This window comes from Tripterygium wilfordii, chromosome 13 (genome assembly GCF_013401445.1).
Source record: "Tripterygium wilfordii isolate XIE 37 chromosome 13, ASM1340144v1, whole genome shotgun sequence".
Lineage (NCBI taxonomy): Eukaryota > Viridiplantae > Streptophyta > Magnoliopsida > Celastrales > Celastraceae > Tripterygium > Tripterygium wilfordii.
The window spans coordinates 3,671,427-3,689,811 of NC_052244.1; the positions used below are offsets into that span (position 1 = coordinate 3,671,427).

General features: G+C 32.7%; 1 protein-coding gene across 1 annotated transcript; it reads right to left on the reverse strand.

The window, feature by feature from the left end:
• Nucleotides 1-14,792: 14,792 nt before the first annotated feature.
• On the reverse strand, nt 14,793-17,004 carry LOC120012441 (transcription factor ORG2-like). Its single transcript, XM_038863868.1, has 3 exons — nt 16,696-17,004; nt 14,989-15,375; nt 14,793-14,882 (listed from the first exon to the last, which is right to left on the reverse strand). Exons 1-3 carry the CDS (start codon nt 17,002-17,004, stop codon nt 14,793-14,795), a joined length of 786 nt encoding a protein of 261 aa, XP_038719796.1.
• Between the last annotated feature and the right edge of the window lie 1,381 nt (nt 17,005-18,385).

The window sequence follows — 18,385 nt, forward strand, 5'->3', positions numbered from 1 at the left end:
TGAAGAATTAAACTTAGATTCCTCAATCGATCAACTTAAAAGGATTCATCCCCAACCAACTCAGAGTGTTATACACACTAATACTAATGATTTTTTACTTACAACAACAATATTTAAGAGGAAAAAAAACAAAATAAAACCAATTTATCAAACATCCATGTGGATCATCATCCTTGCTTCGCGAGGAGTAGGCGGAGAGCATGCGAGCATAAAGAGGAGAGACATTATCATCAAAGGCACAAACAGTAGCAATGTCGGCGGCGGAGGCAATGGCGGAAGATACGGCGGCAACACCAGCAGAAGAACCGCCACGACTGCCAAAAACAAAATTGATCTCCACCCAAAGAACCTCTTCATACATACATATATATATATATATATATAGAGAGAGAGAGAGAGAGAGAGAGAAAATTAAATTAAGGATCAGAAAGTGGAGGTCGTCCTTATTAAGGGGGCGATGGGGACGAGGGTTTGGGTTTGAAGAGAAGAACGAAGGGTCAAGTGTGGTGTGTCCTGGTTCAACCAACCATCAACGTATATGTCAATGTGTGTTTTGCTTTTGTCAGTCACACACCTTTTGTATTTAATGAATACATTCCCCCCAAAACAAAACTCCTCTCTCATCCCTTTTTTTTTAAAAAAATTAAAAAATATATATTTCAAGAGGTTTTTATTTTTTTTAAAAAAAATTGAAACTTTTTACCAGACATTTAATAACATGAAAAGAACATATTTGTGGAGGGTGAATCAATTCAAAAGGCCAAAGATTCATATAAAATTACACAATTAATTAGCTTGTTTAAAAGGATGTTAACATATATAGATAATTTCAGTTCTTAATCATCAACAACGTGTTTTCCTGGAGAACAACATCACTTAGTAATTCCGCAATTAAGCATGCTTCAGCGAGAGTACTATTGTGATGAGTGACTTCTTAAGAAGACAAAGCCATGCGGGCCCGATGTATTTACGGGAACTGAACGGGTGACCTCCTGAGAAGATAAAGTCATACGAGCCCGATATATTCATGGGAATTGGAGAGCCTAAAGCGGACAATATTATTGATATGTATATGGGCTGAAAATTCTAATAAACGAATAATACATATTGGCAATATAAATAAGTGGTTTCGTTTAAAAAAAGAGAGAGACTATTCTTCTTTTAAACTTTTGAGACTAATCATTTTGAAATCAAACAATTGAAGGAAAAAAAAAATTTGTTTAAAATTTTCAAGATCAATAGATTGATCGCCATCATCCTTGCTAAATCGTTTACGCTAATTAGTTTCATATGCTAGCTAATAAATAGGACTAATTTCATGTAACATTAACTTTGTCAAACTTGTATTCCCAATTTCCCATGCATTACATAATCCACAAAAAATACAAAATTAAAGGAAAAAATACAGGTAAAAATTTACCACGAATGGAAATGCATAAATAGCATCACCATCATCATCCAAATTTTTATCTCACAAATTTGGAATCGACTACACGAATTAATGAGAAAAATCATTTTAAAATTCATTACATGTATTCGTTTCGGTTATATATGCATTTACATTTAGGATAGAAATTTGTCTACGGTGGTCCCTTGTTTAATTTCCGTTAATCCGTTTTGTAGAGCATGTACTGATCCTCACCATCCATTATTTTTCCATTAATTTATGGATCAGAGCTTTAATTTTATCACGAAACGACCACATGCATTAATATCATTGATGACATTTAATATAGTTCTTACTTTAATTGATAATTCATGTAAAACCAACTCAAATCAATTGGATTAATGCTCTTCATATTTACATGCATATACATGTATGTAGGCTACGTTATGCACTTATGCACTTTAGTTTTCTCTTGAATAAATCTCAACACTTCTTTCTCTTTTGACGTCCATGATTGGAGTTTTAGAGGTTTGATACAAATCTGGTCTTCCTGTTATAGTTGGGGTATCCCTTTTATATGCCGTGCAACTTTTCAAGCTTCCAAAGTCTCTGTGGGGATATAGATCAGCTTATTCGAAGGATTTGGTGAATGAAAAATCCCGACCAGAGCTCGCCTTGTTGGTTGGCGTGGTCGAAATTATGTGAGCCTAAGCGCTCTGGAGGTAAGCATTGAGGATGGAGGATCTTAATTTCAACAACCTGATTCCCTTTCAAGCCGCGTTCTTCGTGTCAAATATTTTTGGAATTCAGACTTCCTCCACGCACCTAAACGCAGTAATGCATCTTATTTATGGGCGAGTTTTTGGGAGCAAGAGGTTTACTCTTGGATGGGTTACGATGGAGGATAGGTAATATTGGAGCTAAGGTCCAAATTTGGCAACATATATAAATGGCTAGCTTCATGTTCCTCTTCTATATGGCCATCAAGCTGAAGCTGAGGATGTGGGTTTCCCACGGGATGCAAGGGTTTGCTACTCAGTACCTCTTTTTAACAAGGCGCAGAGCCAACATGTTATTGCTAGCGCCATCGGAGGAAGAGATTTGCATCTTACAGCTTGGTAGTGTTCAGTTGTTTTGGAGATTCGTCGTCTGCTGACGTCTTAATTTCTTGCAGTGGCAAATCAGTCCGTATATGTGCCAATAATGCTGCTCATCGTCTCACAAAATTATCTTTTCAAGGACTGAGTTTCAGAGTTTGGATTGAAGAGATTCCTTCTGAGATTTCGTCGGTAGTGGCGGCGGATCGTCACACCTGGTGGGTTAATTGGCTCCTTCCCGGGTGGCTCGTGTATGTGGGCAGTCGTGCAAGTGAAGGTAGCAGTTCTGCTTTAAAAAGTATACAATATTAACTAAACCATACTATTATTTGTTTTTTCAAAATTTCCAATATCATTACGTACATTAAGTAGAATTTGATTACTAGTGGCATGGTTAGTTGGTGGGCGGCTTCTGTAAAATTGGGACATTGGATTGTCAGTCAGTCTGGTGTATATATATATATATATATAGTTTCATATATTCCCACATAAGGAAATTAAATACAATACCACAAAAAAAAAATTAAGAATGCAAGAAATTAATTTAAAATATTAGTCTTATTTTACACATTCAATCGATGAAGCAACACCAGATTCTCCTATGATATTCATTTTGGAACCATACGTATGTGTGTGCTTGCTAGGATCATCACCGATATGAAACAATCAATCAGTAAGAAACTGAGTACTCAATTAACGTAATAATATATATCAATCATATGAAGAAAAGAAAAGTCATGGCTTGATGAATAATGATAATATTGATATATATGTTCATACATATATATATATAGCACTGGTTCAATATTAAGATGAATATTAAAAACAAGAACCTAATCAAGAAAACAAAATTGGGAAAAAAAGAAGAAGCATGGATTTGGTTAACGATGAGTACTTGTCCTGCTCAAATTATTGTGGTGGTTGTGGAGTGAAGGCGATGAAAACGAGCAGTGACATGATGAGTACGGGAAGGAATAGAAGTATCAACGGCGGCGGAGGCAGCGGCGGCAACACCAAAGGCAGAACAAGAACGGATAATGAGAACACAACCATAAGTACAACGGATCTGCTGCAGTACTTGAAGAAACCTAACATCAATCTCTCTCTCTCTCTCTCCCCTCTCTCTCTTTATTTATTAATCTGGTAGCTAATTAAAGGATTATCAAAAAACAAAAGTACATGTTTTCTTCATTTCCTCGGACATTTTCAGCCGTTGATATAGCTCATCAACAATTTTCTTGGATGCCATTAGCCGCCATGTTTTGTATTATTATATGACATAATAATCCGTATAGTCTGTCGGATATGAGAGCTCTGTGATTGTACAGAGTCTACGATTTTCATCTAACGACATGAGAGGTGTGCCACATCATACCATATTTTAAATTTTTAAAATTTATCGAACTCTTGTACACCATAAAAATTGAAAAATTTCCAGTCCATTTTGTCACTTCTTTATGTTCCAAAAAAAACCCTGGTCTCCAAAGATGTGTACAAGTTGTTTTGAGAGAGGGAAAAAAAGTACAGTGTGTCAAAATATCATGTAAAATGGGATCCACAATCTCCCAAAAAAAACTCACTTGTAGTGTTAGAGTGTGTTTGGATTGAGGGGAAGGAAAGAGAAGAGAAGAGAATGAAAGAAATAATACATTTCTCTCTTATGTTTCGATGAATAAAAAAGAAATGAAAGAAAATTAAAATAAGGAATTGTAATAAACTATAGGGTAAAAATCCTTTCAATGATGATATCTATGTAACTTTTTTGTAGTATTAATGATATAAATTTATGTGGCAGACCCTTCATCTCACATCGCTTGGGTGAGGGCTTGTGAAGTGTTTTATATGGGCAAACCCTTCTTTAACTAGCATGACGCGTTTTAAAGTGGTTCTTGGGTTGAGATGGCCCAGGACCTACAATATCATGCTGGTGGGATGAGTTTTCCATCATTTGATATCGGAGCATGCACTAGCTCGCGTGATGATAGTGGAGTCACACGTGATGCGTGCTTGTGAAGAGGAAAGGAATTGATGTGAATTCATGTAACAGACCCTTCGTCCTACATCGTTTGGGTGAGGGTTGTTTTATATGGGCAACCCCTTACTTAACTAACATGACGCGTTTTAAAGTGATTTTTGGGCTGAAATGACCCAAGAATTACAATATCATACTAGTGGGATGAGTTTTCCATCAATTAATCACCAATACACCGTGCCACGATGATTGTAATCATCGTCAAACCCTCAAAAATTAGCTGAAATAATAAATAAATAAACAAACCATTATCATAAATGTGCAATTGGATTGATTATATTTAATTATTTTTTTAGATATTTCCTTGTCTACCTGTACAAATAAAACCAAAGCAATAAGAATTATAATTATTATATTGCAATGTCTAGTACAGTTGGACAAGAAATGTATCCATTTTGGAAGCATAAAAAGAGTCAATTAACTAGTTGATTTTCTTATTTACACCACCACACACACAACTTGAAATTAATTAATTAATTTCAACCACTACATTAGTCTGTAATTGGCCTTTTTTGTGTACTGATAAATGCAATCATGATTTAATTTGAACAATGATAATGGTAATTTGTTTTTTTATTTTTGTTTTCCTGGTGTCTGCACTTGTGCTACTTACTATATTGGTATAATGTGATTGAGAAAGTCAGTCCACATTTGCAATTATTTTTGGTTCTAGTTGGAGTATAAACTCAATTAACTATTATAAGTAAAGTAGTGGTGTTTTTTTCTTCTGAATACACTGCATCTCGGACAAAAGTAGGAACCAAGCCACCATTTATTCCTACTTTCTGTTGTTAATTATTATTATCAACTTGGTTAATCTTTATCATTCTTTGATTCCTTCTATAATTACTTGTGCTTTCATGTTTTGTCGGGTAGTGCTTTTCATGTAGTATTTTCCAAAATGATAGACCCAATTATCTTGTTAACAAATATTATATATTTCAAAATTCTAATACTACAATTTGGGGATTTAAATTCTATTTGGATTTTAATCAAGAGGACCCAAAATGAGAAATGCTTGACAATTGGCATAATGGCATTGAGAAGAAACTGTAATAAAATTAAATTAAATTAAGCTAAAAGGGATTGAAAATTAAAAGGATGATTAAGTACCTGCCATGCAAATTAATGTTTATTGGGAGTTGGGACTTTTTTTTCCTTCTTTTATATGGAGTAAAAGCATGGTTGGCTTGCTTCCTTATATATGTAACAAAAATGTTAGGAATCCTAATAAAAAACATCTCTTCCAATGAATCTTGTCCCTTGATTGATATAAGTGTAGGGACTCATAAAATCTTGTGATTGAACCAAAGAGTGGAACATTTACTACTAGCATGATTGAGATATTTTTTATTGAAATCCCTATCGTTTTTCTATATATATACAAATATTAAAAGCAAAACTTTCCATAAATTCTTACCCACTTTTTCTACCTCAATAATGACGTCCAATTTCAAGGTACATTGCATATTGAGAAAAATGTACCACCCTTACCTTCCTTTTTGACCGAATTTTCCAATGATAGAAAATTAATATAAATAAAAAATTCAAAATAGAAAGATTCTTTTTTTGGTGAACAAATATTGAAAAATTGTTTACAACCAACTTCAAGTTTTGTCTTGTACTTTGAATTTAATATTTTTTAATCGAAAAGTGAAATTTGAGGATTCAATAGATAGCAGAGTTTTTATTTTGCGTTTCTTAATTTAATATTTCATCAAATTCAAAATAATGGTGAATAAGAATTCCTTTTTTTTATTTTACAGTAGAAAATTAAAAAAAAAATAGACTAATTTTTTTTAGTAAAGACGAGTTAAATTCAAATGGACATTTGAATTTATCCTTCCAATTAAAGTATTCATGTTAAACTCACGATCCATCCAAAGCTGGTCATCAATGGATATATAGATGATAAAGAAATAAAAAGACCAATTAATTATTCATTAATTTACCCTAAATCCACTCAAAAAAAACAAGGAAATCTAATAAAATACTCATTTAAAGACACAGAAAAATGAAATAAAATTCCGATCATATGCTTCAAACGGCAATTGCGGTGGCCACTGACGGTTGGGTTGAGAAAGAGAAGGCCAAGAAAAAGAGAGAAGCCATGATAAGAACTGGAACCATCAATAACAGAAAGGGCGGCGGAAAGAGCGGAGGCGGCAGCAGGAGAAGAGACGCCGTGAGTAGAACCATAACCACGATCATAAACCTAATGCCAATCAACCCGGTCGTATTCCTCAAACCGTAGTAGGAATGACCTAAAAAGTATATCCAAACAAATAAGACCTCCAAGTCTTTACACTACGAAACGCTTAGAGCAATTACAATGGTATTTCTTTGTTGTGATCAACAAAATATATTGTGATACGTGTTTTAGAATTAGATAGGCCATTAAAATGAGACAATAAAACACTTCATTACCCCATTAGAATTGCAATTGCACTATAATAATTGTGATTCGTGGGTTCCACTAAAAAAAATCTAGTTTGGTGTTGGCCCACAAGTGTGCACGTACGCATGTCTCAAGATCATTTCGACAGCGAACTGATGACTGGTTTGATCAAGGTACAATGCACCTCTCTCTTTCTCTTCCAAATGCAAACAATTTTATATCCCCAACAATAAATAATGTTTTAAACAATATTAATGGTCGTGCAAATACATCGTCTTAGATATCAACCTGAAATCTTTTTGTTTTAAATTCTTGGTTAGTTTGGTGCACAATTTAACGCCAATATTAATATTAATGATGTACCAAACAGTAATTTGATGGCCTGAATTTTCAGACAATTTTGACACAATAAAATGACAATTTTACAATTGTTTAATATTCAGAGAGGGGGGAGATCGAGTTTAGATTTTAGAAGATAAGAAAATGTGTCAAAAATGATCTATATATTTTTTAAAAAAATGATCTAGCTAGAACCAAAAAAAACTTTAAAAAATGATCTTGCTTTATTTTTTAAAATTTTTTTGTGTTCCTTGTACGTAATAATTATGAAATTTGGACTCTTCAACATTCCAAAGAGTACATTTGAAGATATATATTATCTATATATTTTGTTAATTAAAGTTCTAAAATTGATTGCATATATTCATAGAAATAAAACAATAAATGTGTACATGGACGTATACATGCGTCTAAATGTTGACTAGATTTGTAATGAGGATGTGTGTATATATATATATATATTTATTTAAACGCATCGAACGAAGAGCACAGTTTTAATGGCAAATAGAAAAGGCAAGTAACAAATTAGTTATTAGATTATTCTATGTCAACTAAAACCATAAAAGGAGATCAAAGAGAACAAAATTAGTACTTGATTCTGCACAAACTTGTTTATTCAAATGTAAATTCTAATCTAAAATTAAGTCATGGATGGACTGGGACGATATGAAGTTAATCAGAACAAAAGAATAATAATACTGCAGTTATATATATATATAACTGATGGGCGAAAATTAATCTTAACGTTCATGCGGCAGCTCCATCAAACACTCATACAAATGTTTCGTTGTAAGAAAAAGTGATATATGTACCATGCATCAAACTGGTGCTGCCGATGCAGTACTGGTTGTCGTGTGGGATAGTTTTGATGAAGAGAAGGCCAGCAAAAGCAGGAGGCTCATAATCAAGAGTGGTACAAACAGAAAGATCATCGGCGGCGGAGGTAGCGGCGGTAACACAAGTGGAAGCACCACCAGAAATACAGTCAACACAAGCATCACCATCATCCACCTCAAACTGAAATACTTTAACATGCAATAATATTTATCAATAAAAAAGAAGAAGAAGAAGAAGAAGAAGAAGAAAACATGTACGAAGAACACAAAACCCAGCTATATATGTAGCTAGCTAGCTAGCTAGCAAAATTAATTAATTTCCAGCGAAGATCGATGGATCGGAGAATTTCGCACGCTTATTTCTCGTCTTCCTCCATTGATTGACGCATGAACTATAAGAAATTTGATGGTGTTCATATATATGTATGATATATGTATGTGTGTGAGAGAGAGAGAGAAGGAGAGAAACTTTGTCAAACCAGAGGTGGGGATGTATAGGAATTATATGTCATCATATATGCCTATATATGTCTTGGTTCAACTAATCCCCTCCATCTCCATGTACATACATATATATATATATACATATATATATATATATAATGAATGGATTTTGTCAAATTTATTCTTCTTTTTTATTTCAGTTACTTAATTTAATTTATCCTCAAATTTATTATTCAAGTGCAATGCATCGTCTTTAGTCAGAAGCCAAAAGAATAATAATAGTAAAATGAAAAAGACATGGCATCTCTCTTTAGTAAAACACAATTATTCTTAAGTTATGGAAATTAATTAAACCAAAATATTTAATCTCGTAATTTTATTTATTAATGGTCCATAAATAAAAGTACTGGGTTGCTGTCCAATTTAGGTTGTGTTTGGTATTACTTCCAAAAATTTTGAAAATAAAAATAAAAGACATAAACATAAAACATAAAATGAAAATATAAAATTAAAATTTGTTTGGTTGAACATTTAAAACTAAAAACAAAAACTGAAAACATAAAACTGAAAAAAAAAGTGTGTTTATGCTTTTATTTTCATAATAATGAAATATATCCACATCACTATATTTTTTATAATTGCAGCTTTTGTCGTGTTTCACCATTGAAAACATCAGCAGAAAGAAAAAAAGATAAGAAATAAAACACTAACCCAAAGTATATTTGATAATTGTCTTCATATCTTTATACAATTTGTAATTTGAAATCTTAAAGAAAGTGCAATCTATAATAAGTGTAATTAGTTCTGTTTTCAAAACTTTTAAAAACCTTTTTTTTCTTGTTTTCAAAAATTTTGAAAGCTTGTTTTTGGTTTTCATAAAAATCAAAACAGAAAATACAAACGAACAATATTTTTTGTTTTTATTTTCTATTTTTTGAAAACTAAAACAAAAAACAAGAAACAAAAGTGATACCAAACAGACCCTTAACTTTTCAGTTTTTAGAGAACCGTTACTTTTTCAACAAAAACTGGAGGTGCACGGTTACAATTTTCAAGTTTCAAAACCAAAAATTAATTTGTATTGTAAGAGAACGAAAAAACGACTAATTATGAGCAATTGAAAGTAACCATTTGAAAACCCATGTAATTTAATGTAAGGTCAAGGTCACTTTCTGTTTCTCTTACCGCACGTGCTTGAATTTCAATGCATGCTCATCTCACTCGAACAAAAGTCTTTGTACGTTGCCAAATGATGCCAAATGATGTAAGGAGTATACTAATCATACCTTTTCACCATGGTTTAGAGAATTAGAGTGTAATTAGATTGAGGGATTTGAGGAAAGAGAAGAGAATGAAATTGTAGTTTTCTTCCAATTCTCTTGTTCAGATAGTTTAGTGGCGTACCTAAGTCCTCCAGGCGAACTTTTAAAAATGAGCCATTTGAGAAAAAATTAATGTCGCATATTACTTAAAAATATGAATCTTGTAACATTTTAAAATGTAAAATCATTAATTATATTAGTGTAATCAACTTTTTCCAGACAATCACTTTCAATATACAATATAATTAACTCATTTAGCATTTCTTGTGACTACTATAGTATTAATAATCTAGTATTTTTTTCTAAAATATGGGGCCCTAGGTGCCTGTCTCGCCCGCCCTTAGGGACGCCCCTTGGATAGTTTATAAAAAATTAAGGAGAGAGATTTGAAAAGAATTTTATTAATTTTTTTTCAAAATTCTTCCTCCCAAAATGGAGTAATTTGTAGGGAAGTGATGACTAATTAAGTTATTTATCATTGTACATAATACTTTGACATAAAAAATAAGGATAAATTAGTAAAGTAAATCAATTTTCTTTCATTTCTTTTTTTTATTTATCTAAACATGGGAGAGGTAAAAATATTATCCCTTCCATTCTCCCAAAATCCCTCAATCCAAACACACGCTTAATCTTATCCAAAAATGTGAGCTCATATGTATTTTTTATGAGTTTGCCTGGTATGAGTGGTTTATAGTCTTGTAGACTACTGCATAGATCTGATTAGTTTATCTAATACACTAGAAGGACGAGGGGTTTAAAACTTAAAGGGGCCAGTAGTCCACCATGACTAAAAACACATGCATGCATAAAACAACAATTTTTATTTCTTAGGTGAATTTATATGTTCGCATTTATATTGGCAATTTTGCACCCATTAAAATTAATGAATATTATTGTTTTAAACATTTATATATCATTTATTGTTGGGGATATAAAATTGTTTGTATTTGGAAGAGAAAGAGAGAGATGCATTGTGCCCTTATCAAACCAGTCTATCAGTTCGTTGTCCAAATGATCTTGAGAAGGATGCGTACGTGCACACACGTGTGGGCCAACACTAAATTCTATTTTTTTAGTGGAACCCACGAGTCAGTATTCTAGTCGTTAGTATGCTAATTATTGTACGTACATAATTTTATGTGCACAAATGAAACATGTAGAATGTACCAAATCAATAAGTATAACTTAGCAGTTGAGATAGTGGAATATCAAATGCTTACATCTTTATCATTTTTGAATATAGATTTTGGTAATAGCTAGTCTTGCTCTGATAAGCATTTCCTAGTTTCAGGACAATTATATCTCGATCCCCATTCTAATCAACTGATCGTTGACATAACCGAACAATCGGGTAAGAGATGGTCCAATTCTGCACGTTATCAAATCCCAACAATCAGGTAAGGAGCTCTACGTCTAATAGTATTAAGGTCCTAAATTCGAGTATTACATGAAGCCTACAAAAATAACAATAAAAAAATATATGATTGTCATAATTGGGGTTACAATACAAGTGCGCACTCGAATGTATCATTACAACTCATTCGAATGCATATAAAATCATCACCAATTGATATATATAAATACAATTGGATGTTTGACAGATATAGTTTGTTATGTGTCAAGAAAATGTCAAGCATCCCACGACATCTTTCCCAATCAAACAGTTACCATATGAGATATGAAGAGTTTCAATTGTTGCCATTTCTACGAAAGACATATACCCGTGGCATGATCAGGTATACTATTTAGTGAATATAAGAGTGGTCCTGATTCTGATCATTGATGTTTTTCGGTGCCATGACCAGGTATGGAGGGCCAGATTCTTGTGTTTGTGTATCCAAAACCCGACACGTCAGACGACATATGCCAACGAGAGGTCCCACAGAGTATGATAACAAACAACGACCACTTTGACTTTTGACCACCTTGTACGCAATACAATGCATCTCTTTAATTATCTCTTTTTGTCTGTATGCAAGTTTAAGGGGAATGATTTCGGTCCGATGTAGTCGTTTTCATTTGCATAGTTTTTTGTCAATTTTTCCTTTTTTAAAATTGTGATGATTCTTAGGGTTTGTCCATAAAATTCTCTATACATACATAAAAACATATACATACATGAATCATGACGCATGATGCATGCATGCATGCATGTGTGAAGAAGATTTGGCCCCACATCATGTAATATCACTTAAAAAAACAAAAAGTTTATTAAAAATAATAATAAAAGAAAATCATGTATAAAAAAGGAATAAAAAATTTTATTCAAAACAACCCTAAATTAAATTTAAAAATAATAAAGATTCCAATAATAACTATCCCAAAAGCATCTTAACAATATATGACATGCATTCATTGGATATGATTTTCAATGAGACTCTTGCTACGATATCATCACACCCAATAAATATTTGTCACACATTGTTGGAATGTTTTTAAAATAATTATTATTGGTATCACTAACATTCTTGAATTAAATTATAGTGCAATTGGGATTGATGGTCGGTTGGGTAGATATTTTTTTTTCTCCATTCGTTCATGCATCTAGTCCTCTAAATTAATCCAAGGGAAATTTGTCAATTGATAGCCAAGAATTTGGGGTCCTGCTATGCCTAGCCAATTATAGCAATACTAATAACTACGGACTGACATATTGTTGGCTAGTAAAGAAAAGTAAAATAGGGTGTTAATTAATTCAAATTAATGCAGTTTCATGCATCTAGGGTTCTTTAAGTATTCAACTCATTGCAAATGAGTCATTGGTTGAGGGGCAATGACTTTGCATGTCCCTGACTGAGGTCATGAGTTCTAGTTTCACCTCCTCCGAATATTTACAAGGAGGTGTGTGGGCTTCGTCTGCCCCTGTACTTTCATAGGCTTGATCTGATGGTGTGTCGTATATTGTGTTTGTACTTGTACTCAAAAAAAAAAAAGTATTCAACTCATTCATTTTTTTTAAAAAAAAACCAGTGAGTCTAAGACTCTAAGCTGTACCTAGCTAATTATGCCAAGACCTACTGATTCTGCAAAAATATGTGGTTCATGCCTTGATGGTTCTTTCTGGGTTCTTATTCAATTTGCCCTTATCTATACATATCCTCGGGTGAATTAGATTTCAATTTATTTAATTTCACGAAAAGAAAAGAAAAGAAAATCCTATGGTCTTTCCTATCATGAGATTTGAGAGACGAAAAGAGAATGATAGAAAACCCTATTGACAATTAACTAATTAATATTATGATGTCAAAGTAAGATAATTGAGTATAGGTCAAAATGAGTACATAAAATAAAAGTAAATATAAAATTATAGTTTTTAAATATATTTTTTTAAAAAATATTTATTTATCATAAAATTTAAATTTATTGGTTAATACACAAGCTATAGGGTAGTTATGTATCAAAATATTTGATAAAATAGTAGAGCTCAAAATTAAAAACAAGAAAATCTGAATTACAAATTTACATGATGTTTAATGTCAAAAAAAAATAGACATGCAGAGGGAAATATGACCGAGAAATTTGCGTAATATATATTATTTGAGCTAGTATACAAATTCAATAAATAGCAAAAATATCATCTTAATTTAAGAATAATTGATAATTAATGGCTAGTTTATTTACTTTCACCCCCAGTAATATTTGCTTAAATAACTGCCAAATGAAAACTGAAGTGAGTATTATAGGATTACCAGTTAATTCTGGTTTCACATATGAATATGGTTTTAACGAATATTTATGGTGACAAATATGTCCTGGTCTGTGTTTGTTTGCATCTGTGATGTTGGCTGCTCATCAAATGGTATTTTCTTTGTATTTTCTGGTAGTCTGGTCTTCTTGTGTTTCAAGACACGAGATTCAAGTGAACTGTTGAATGATTGTGTTCCCCTCCAGCCCAAAAATCTGGGCTAGGCCGGCTACAGACCAGTGTAGCCCAGCCCTGTCCTGCCCCTGCTTCTGCAAACACGTAGGCTTGTTGAATGATTGTGTTCCCCTTGTAATTTTTGACTTTCGAAGCTGAAAGCTCCATTATGATGCTGCTTCCATCTCGATATATCTAGACGTAATGCATCAAATTTTATAGTTCTTCTTCTTAGGCCCATTGGGCCCAAATTTCACACAGATAACTTCTTCATATTTGGGCCTTCAAGAGTTGGTGATATTAATATGGTTATCTTTTAAACTACTCATCCACCCACCTTCAAGCCATACTTGCAATCCTTCTACTTTCACATAACGTAAATCTTTTCTCAACTAATTGGTCATTATGTAAGCTTAAATTTGTTCTTCTGTCAAAAAGAAAATGAAGAGGAAACCATGGATTCGAGATTCCGCTAACTCTAATTTTTTTGGGCACAATTCTAGGTTTTGGGGATGATACTCCACTTGTTCAAGAGAAAGTCGGAGCTAAGAACAATTGCAATGATAGTATTTTAAGGGGGGAATGAATGTGCAAAATGTAATATTTGATGGGGTATAGAGGATTCATGGGTGGATACAACGACAACATTTTGATGGTATTTTTTTGTTGTGGCATGAAGAGAGGAGGGAACTTTGGTTGGCTCACATGTTGGTTCTATTTGTGAGTCCCACAGCACACACACTCACATTTTACACTAAAATCAATATTAAGTCCCACTTCTATTACACTACAAATAAAGTTAACAAAATTTACACTATTGTACAAATACATTTTGTTAGCTCAGCCACATTATCAAAACAAATTTCACAATACACAATACATTTTGTTGTCGCCAACAAAATTCTATCATTGTGGTTGCTCTAAGCTTCGTACACAATTGTTAGAGGGAAAAAAACACTTAATTGGTGGTAAATATATATGTTTTCACGAAAACAAGTATAGTTAGAATTTTGAATAGGTTGAAGGTTCAAATTTTTATTACGACGCTAAAAAAAACTAATATTAAACATTAATATTATTCATAGAAAAGTAAACTTCCTTTCTCATGCAATGACAAAAGCTTCTCACTCAAAACCGCACTCTCCATCTTATAACTTCTTTCCACCTGCCCATCACACACAAAATCACATCAAACTATAAGAAAAACAAAACGCTAAATTCATCAAACTGAAACTTAATTACATATATGATAATTAAGGTGATTAAAGTACCTGAAGATGTAAATTGTAGAAAACAATCCCTCCAGAGGATTCAGAGGAATTAACATTAATCAAGAGCAGTTCATCCTCTTCCAAGCTATATATGATATGAGATAATAGTAAGATTGGGTTCCCATGCATCTTGAGAGTGGAAATTTGAACAGCAACTTCTGTGTCACTAATCCTAGCCGTTGAAACTGCAAATGAAGAGGTCTGATTAAATTTTCTCTTAAGTTTCTTTTCTCGATCATGATGATGATGGTCAACTACTTGATCCAAGTCCCTGGATAGTCTTGCACAAAGCTTTTCCTTCTTTCCAACCAATCTCTCGACTTGTTGTTGTAGTTCTGGTATGTACTTGATCACACGGTCAACTGTGGCCGGTACGCTTAGTTTCTTCTGCAATTGATTATTAGTGCTTTTGTCATAACCTTGGATTAAGCAACACAATGAATAAAATTGTCCTCACCCAACACAGGTCAGCAGAGCATACTAGATTCTATGACAATATTAGAAAAATTTGTTTATTTATGGAATATATTTCTTGAAGAATAAGTCTTAGAGGTAAATTATTAATTTTCTTGCATTTGGCCAAAATGACAACATAGTTTTTCCTTTGTTTGTTGTTCATGAAAGAAAAAAAAATTATTTTCAGTGGCAAATCAGTTGTACATAAGCAAAACAATTAGCATAATTAATGATCATATCTATGCATATTATATATGTGTGTTCAATTAGGACTTCTAAATTAGGAATATTGACCCATGTTGTGAATTTAACGAAAAATTCTAATATTGAAAATTGGCGGAAACAAAAGAGAAACAAAACAAAAATAAGAAGAAGAAGAGAACCCTATCCTGTTTTGGATTTCAAATCAAAACCTAATATAATTATGATTTTATAACCCAAAAATAAGTCGGGCCCATGACATCCTCGAGTGGGCACTCGAGGAAGGGCAATCTAGTTTGAAGCGCCCCTGTCTTCCTCGAGTATCGATAGAGTACCCATATGCCACCTATAAAAATGCACTTCAACTCTGAGCCAACTCCACAAGATCAATAGAGACTTTTTAATAGATAAATATTGTCTTCTTGTTAAAAAGAGTTAAATGTTGATGATATCAAAAATCACCCTCTAATGATATATTGACACGTGACACAAGAGTACAACACGTGGCACTACATGGCCGAGATGACAAGCCTCGGTGACTAGAAAGGCCTTGAGATGCCGAACAAGGCTGCATCTCAAAAACCTTGAGTGACTAAAGAGCAAATGAAACCATGAGATCTTAAAGGAGATAGACTCCTATTAGGAAAGGAATTAGGAAGAGATTCATCCTCCGGAAAATTTTGCAAAAATTTAGGAAAGAAGAGATTTTCTTCTATCAAAATAGACTAGGGGACCCTTTAGCTCACATTTAAGTTTCTTCTGTGCATGTCATTCAATCTCATCTGAGCAATCATCTCCTGACACACTCATAATTGTTGTGTAAAACAAGTTTTGGCCAACAAAAAGATAAGTTGTTTTCGACTGTATAGTCCCTAATTGTAGCTGAACAGTAATTTGGTGTATATTCAGAATTTGACTTCTTTTATATTTCTTCATCAAACATCAAAAAATGAAGAAAATCCCCTTTTCTAGAAACTTGTTTCCCTTCAAACAAACAGAGCAGTAGTATTAGTAGGTAAACGTTAATGTTCACGATATATACATATATACCTTTTGATCATCAGGAGGAAGTAATGATCGTAGCGATGAATACAAGCAGTTGATCTTCGTTCGGCGATGGCGTTCACTGGCATTATGATTTAGCTTCTTGCTGTTATCTTTTGGAACTTCATCTCCAGTGCCATATGATGTGAAGGCATGAAGTGGCTCCAATATTTGTGGGTGAGCAATTGGTGGAGGTAGATAGTATTGATCATCAAGAAGAGACTGAGAATCATCAGGAGTAGTTTCATGGCCTATTAGAGATTCCTCTAAAGGCCATCCAATTGTTGAAAGCATAGAAGGTGATAATGCTAACATTGTTTTGGTTGATTGAATATTGATGATGCTATGCAGGTGAGATGATAATGGATTCCTCATGGCATATATATATATATATATATATATATATATATATATATATATATATATATAGACACACACACTTGTGATGTCTTCATATATTAATTTGCTCTTTAAAGAGTTTGAGACTTTGTGTTGGGATTATAATACAAAAACTAATGATGATAAATGAAAATGACATCCTACCTTCTTTTCTCACTCGATGCTTAGCCAGTGTATAGTAACGGTAGGATTGATTATCCTTGTATTGTAATGATAATTTTATTCATGTTATATGATAATGTTGATTTAATTTTAACCTTTTATTTTTAGTAATCCTATTACCAATACTTGACATATATTATAAAATTTGTAACCACAATACCTGTCAAAATTTGATATTCTGATTACGCGTAATATACAATTATACAACATTGAAACCAAACGGGACTTGAGTGTTTTTGAGAGCTAGTACTAGTGTTCGTGCATATTTGGCTATTAAAATTAAAACAATGTCTTTTACAATTTTTAATTTTCTTTTCTTTCAAACACTAGATGTTGGTGGGAGTCCAAGAGAAATTATGATGGAGTGCATAAAAATTAATAAATTAGAATTATCTGTATAATCTAAATGAACAACAGATGGACGGTGCTGTTTTTTTTTTTTTAAAAAACCCCTAGCAACATGGAATAAATAAATATTTCATGATGACAATTGCTTTCTCATTCATTTCTGGAAGTCTTGTTCCATTCTTAATTATTATATATCGTTTTAATTTGGAAGTCTTACAGCATACAATAGCTATATATATACAAAGAGGATTAGTAAAAATAAAATAAAAACTAAAATCGATCCTTTGAAGCAGAGCTTGTGTCCTTTGCATGGCAGCACAAGCAAGAAGTAGGTTTGTCACTTACATGCACGTGCCTTGCTTCCATGTCACGTGGAGGTCAAGCAGTCTTCTCATTTCTAGCAAGTGTCCTTCCTGTTCTTTTCAGAATTCAAACAATAATTACATACACGACATCATAATAATATATATAGATATACAGATATATGTAATATTTGATCATCAATAGTAAGTATGCAAAAATTTTGTAGATATGATTAGAAAAACTATGCAATAAAATTTGATCATAACTACTAAATCAGCATTAAGAACCCATTTTTTTTTCCCATATGAAGACGGAAAAATAATATTATTATTAAATGATGCTACATACTTCTTTTTTTTACGTCGAAAATGATAAAAATCTCAACAATTGGTATCTCGGTTATGTCAGTTGCTGAGTTGGTGGCACATGATTTAAGTGACTTTGTGGGCTTTTTATGTTACACATGCTGCACATAAAATCATGT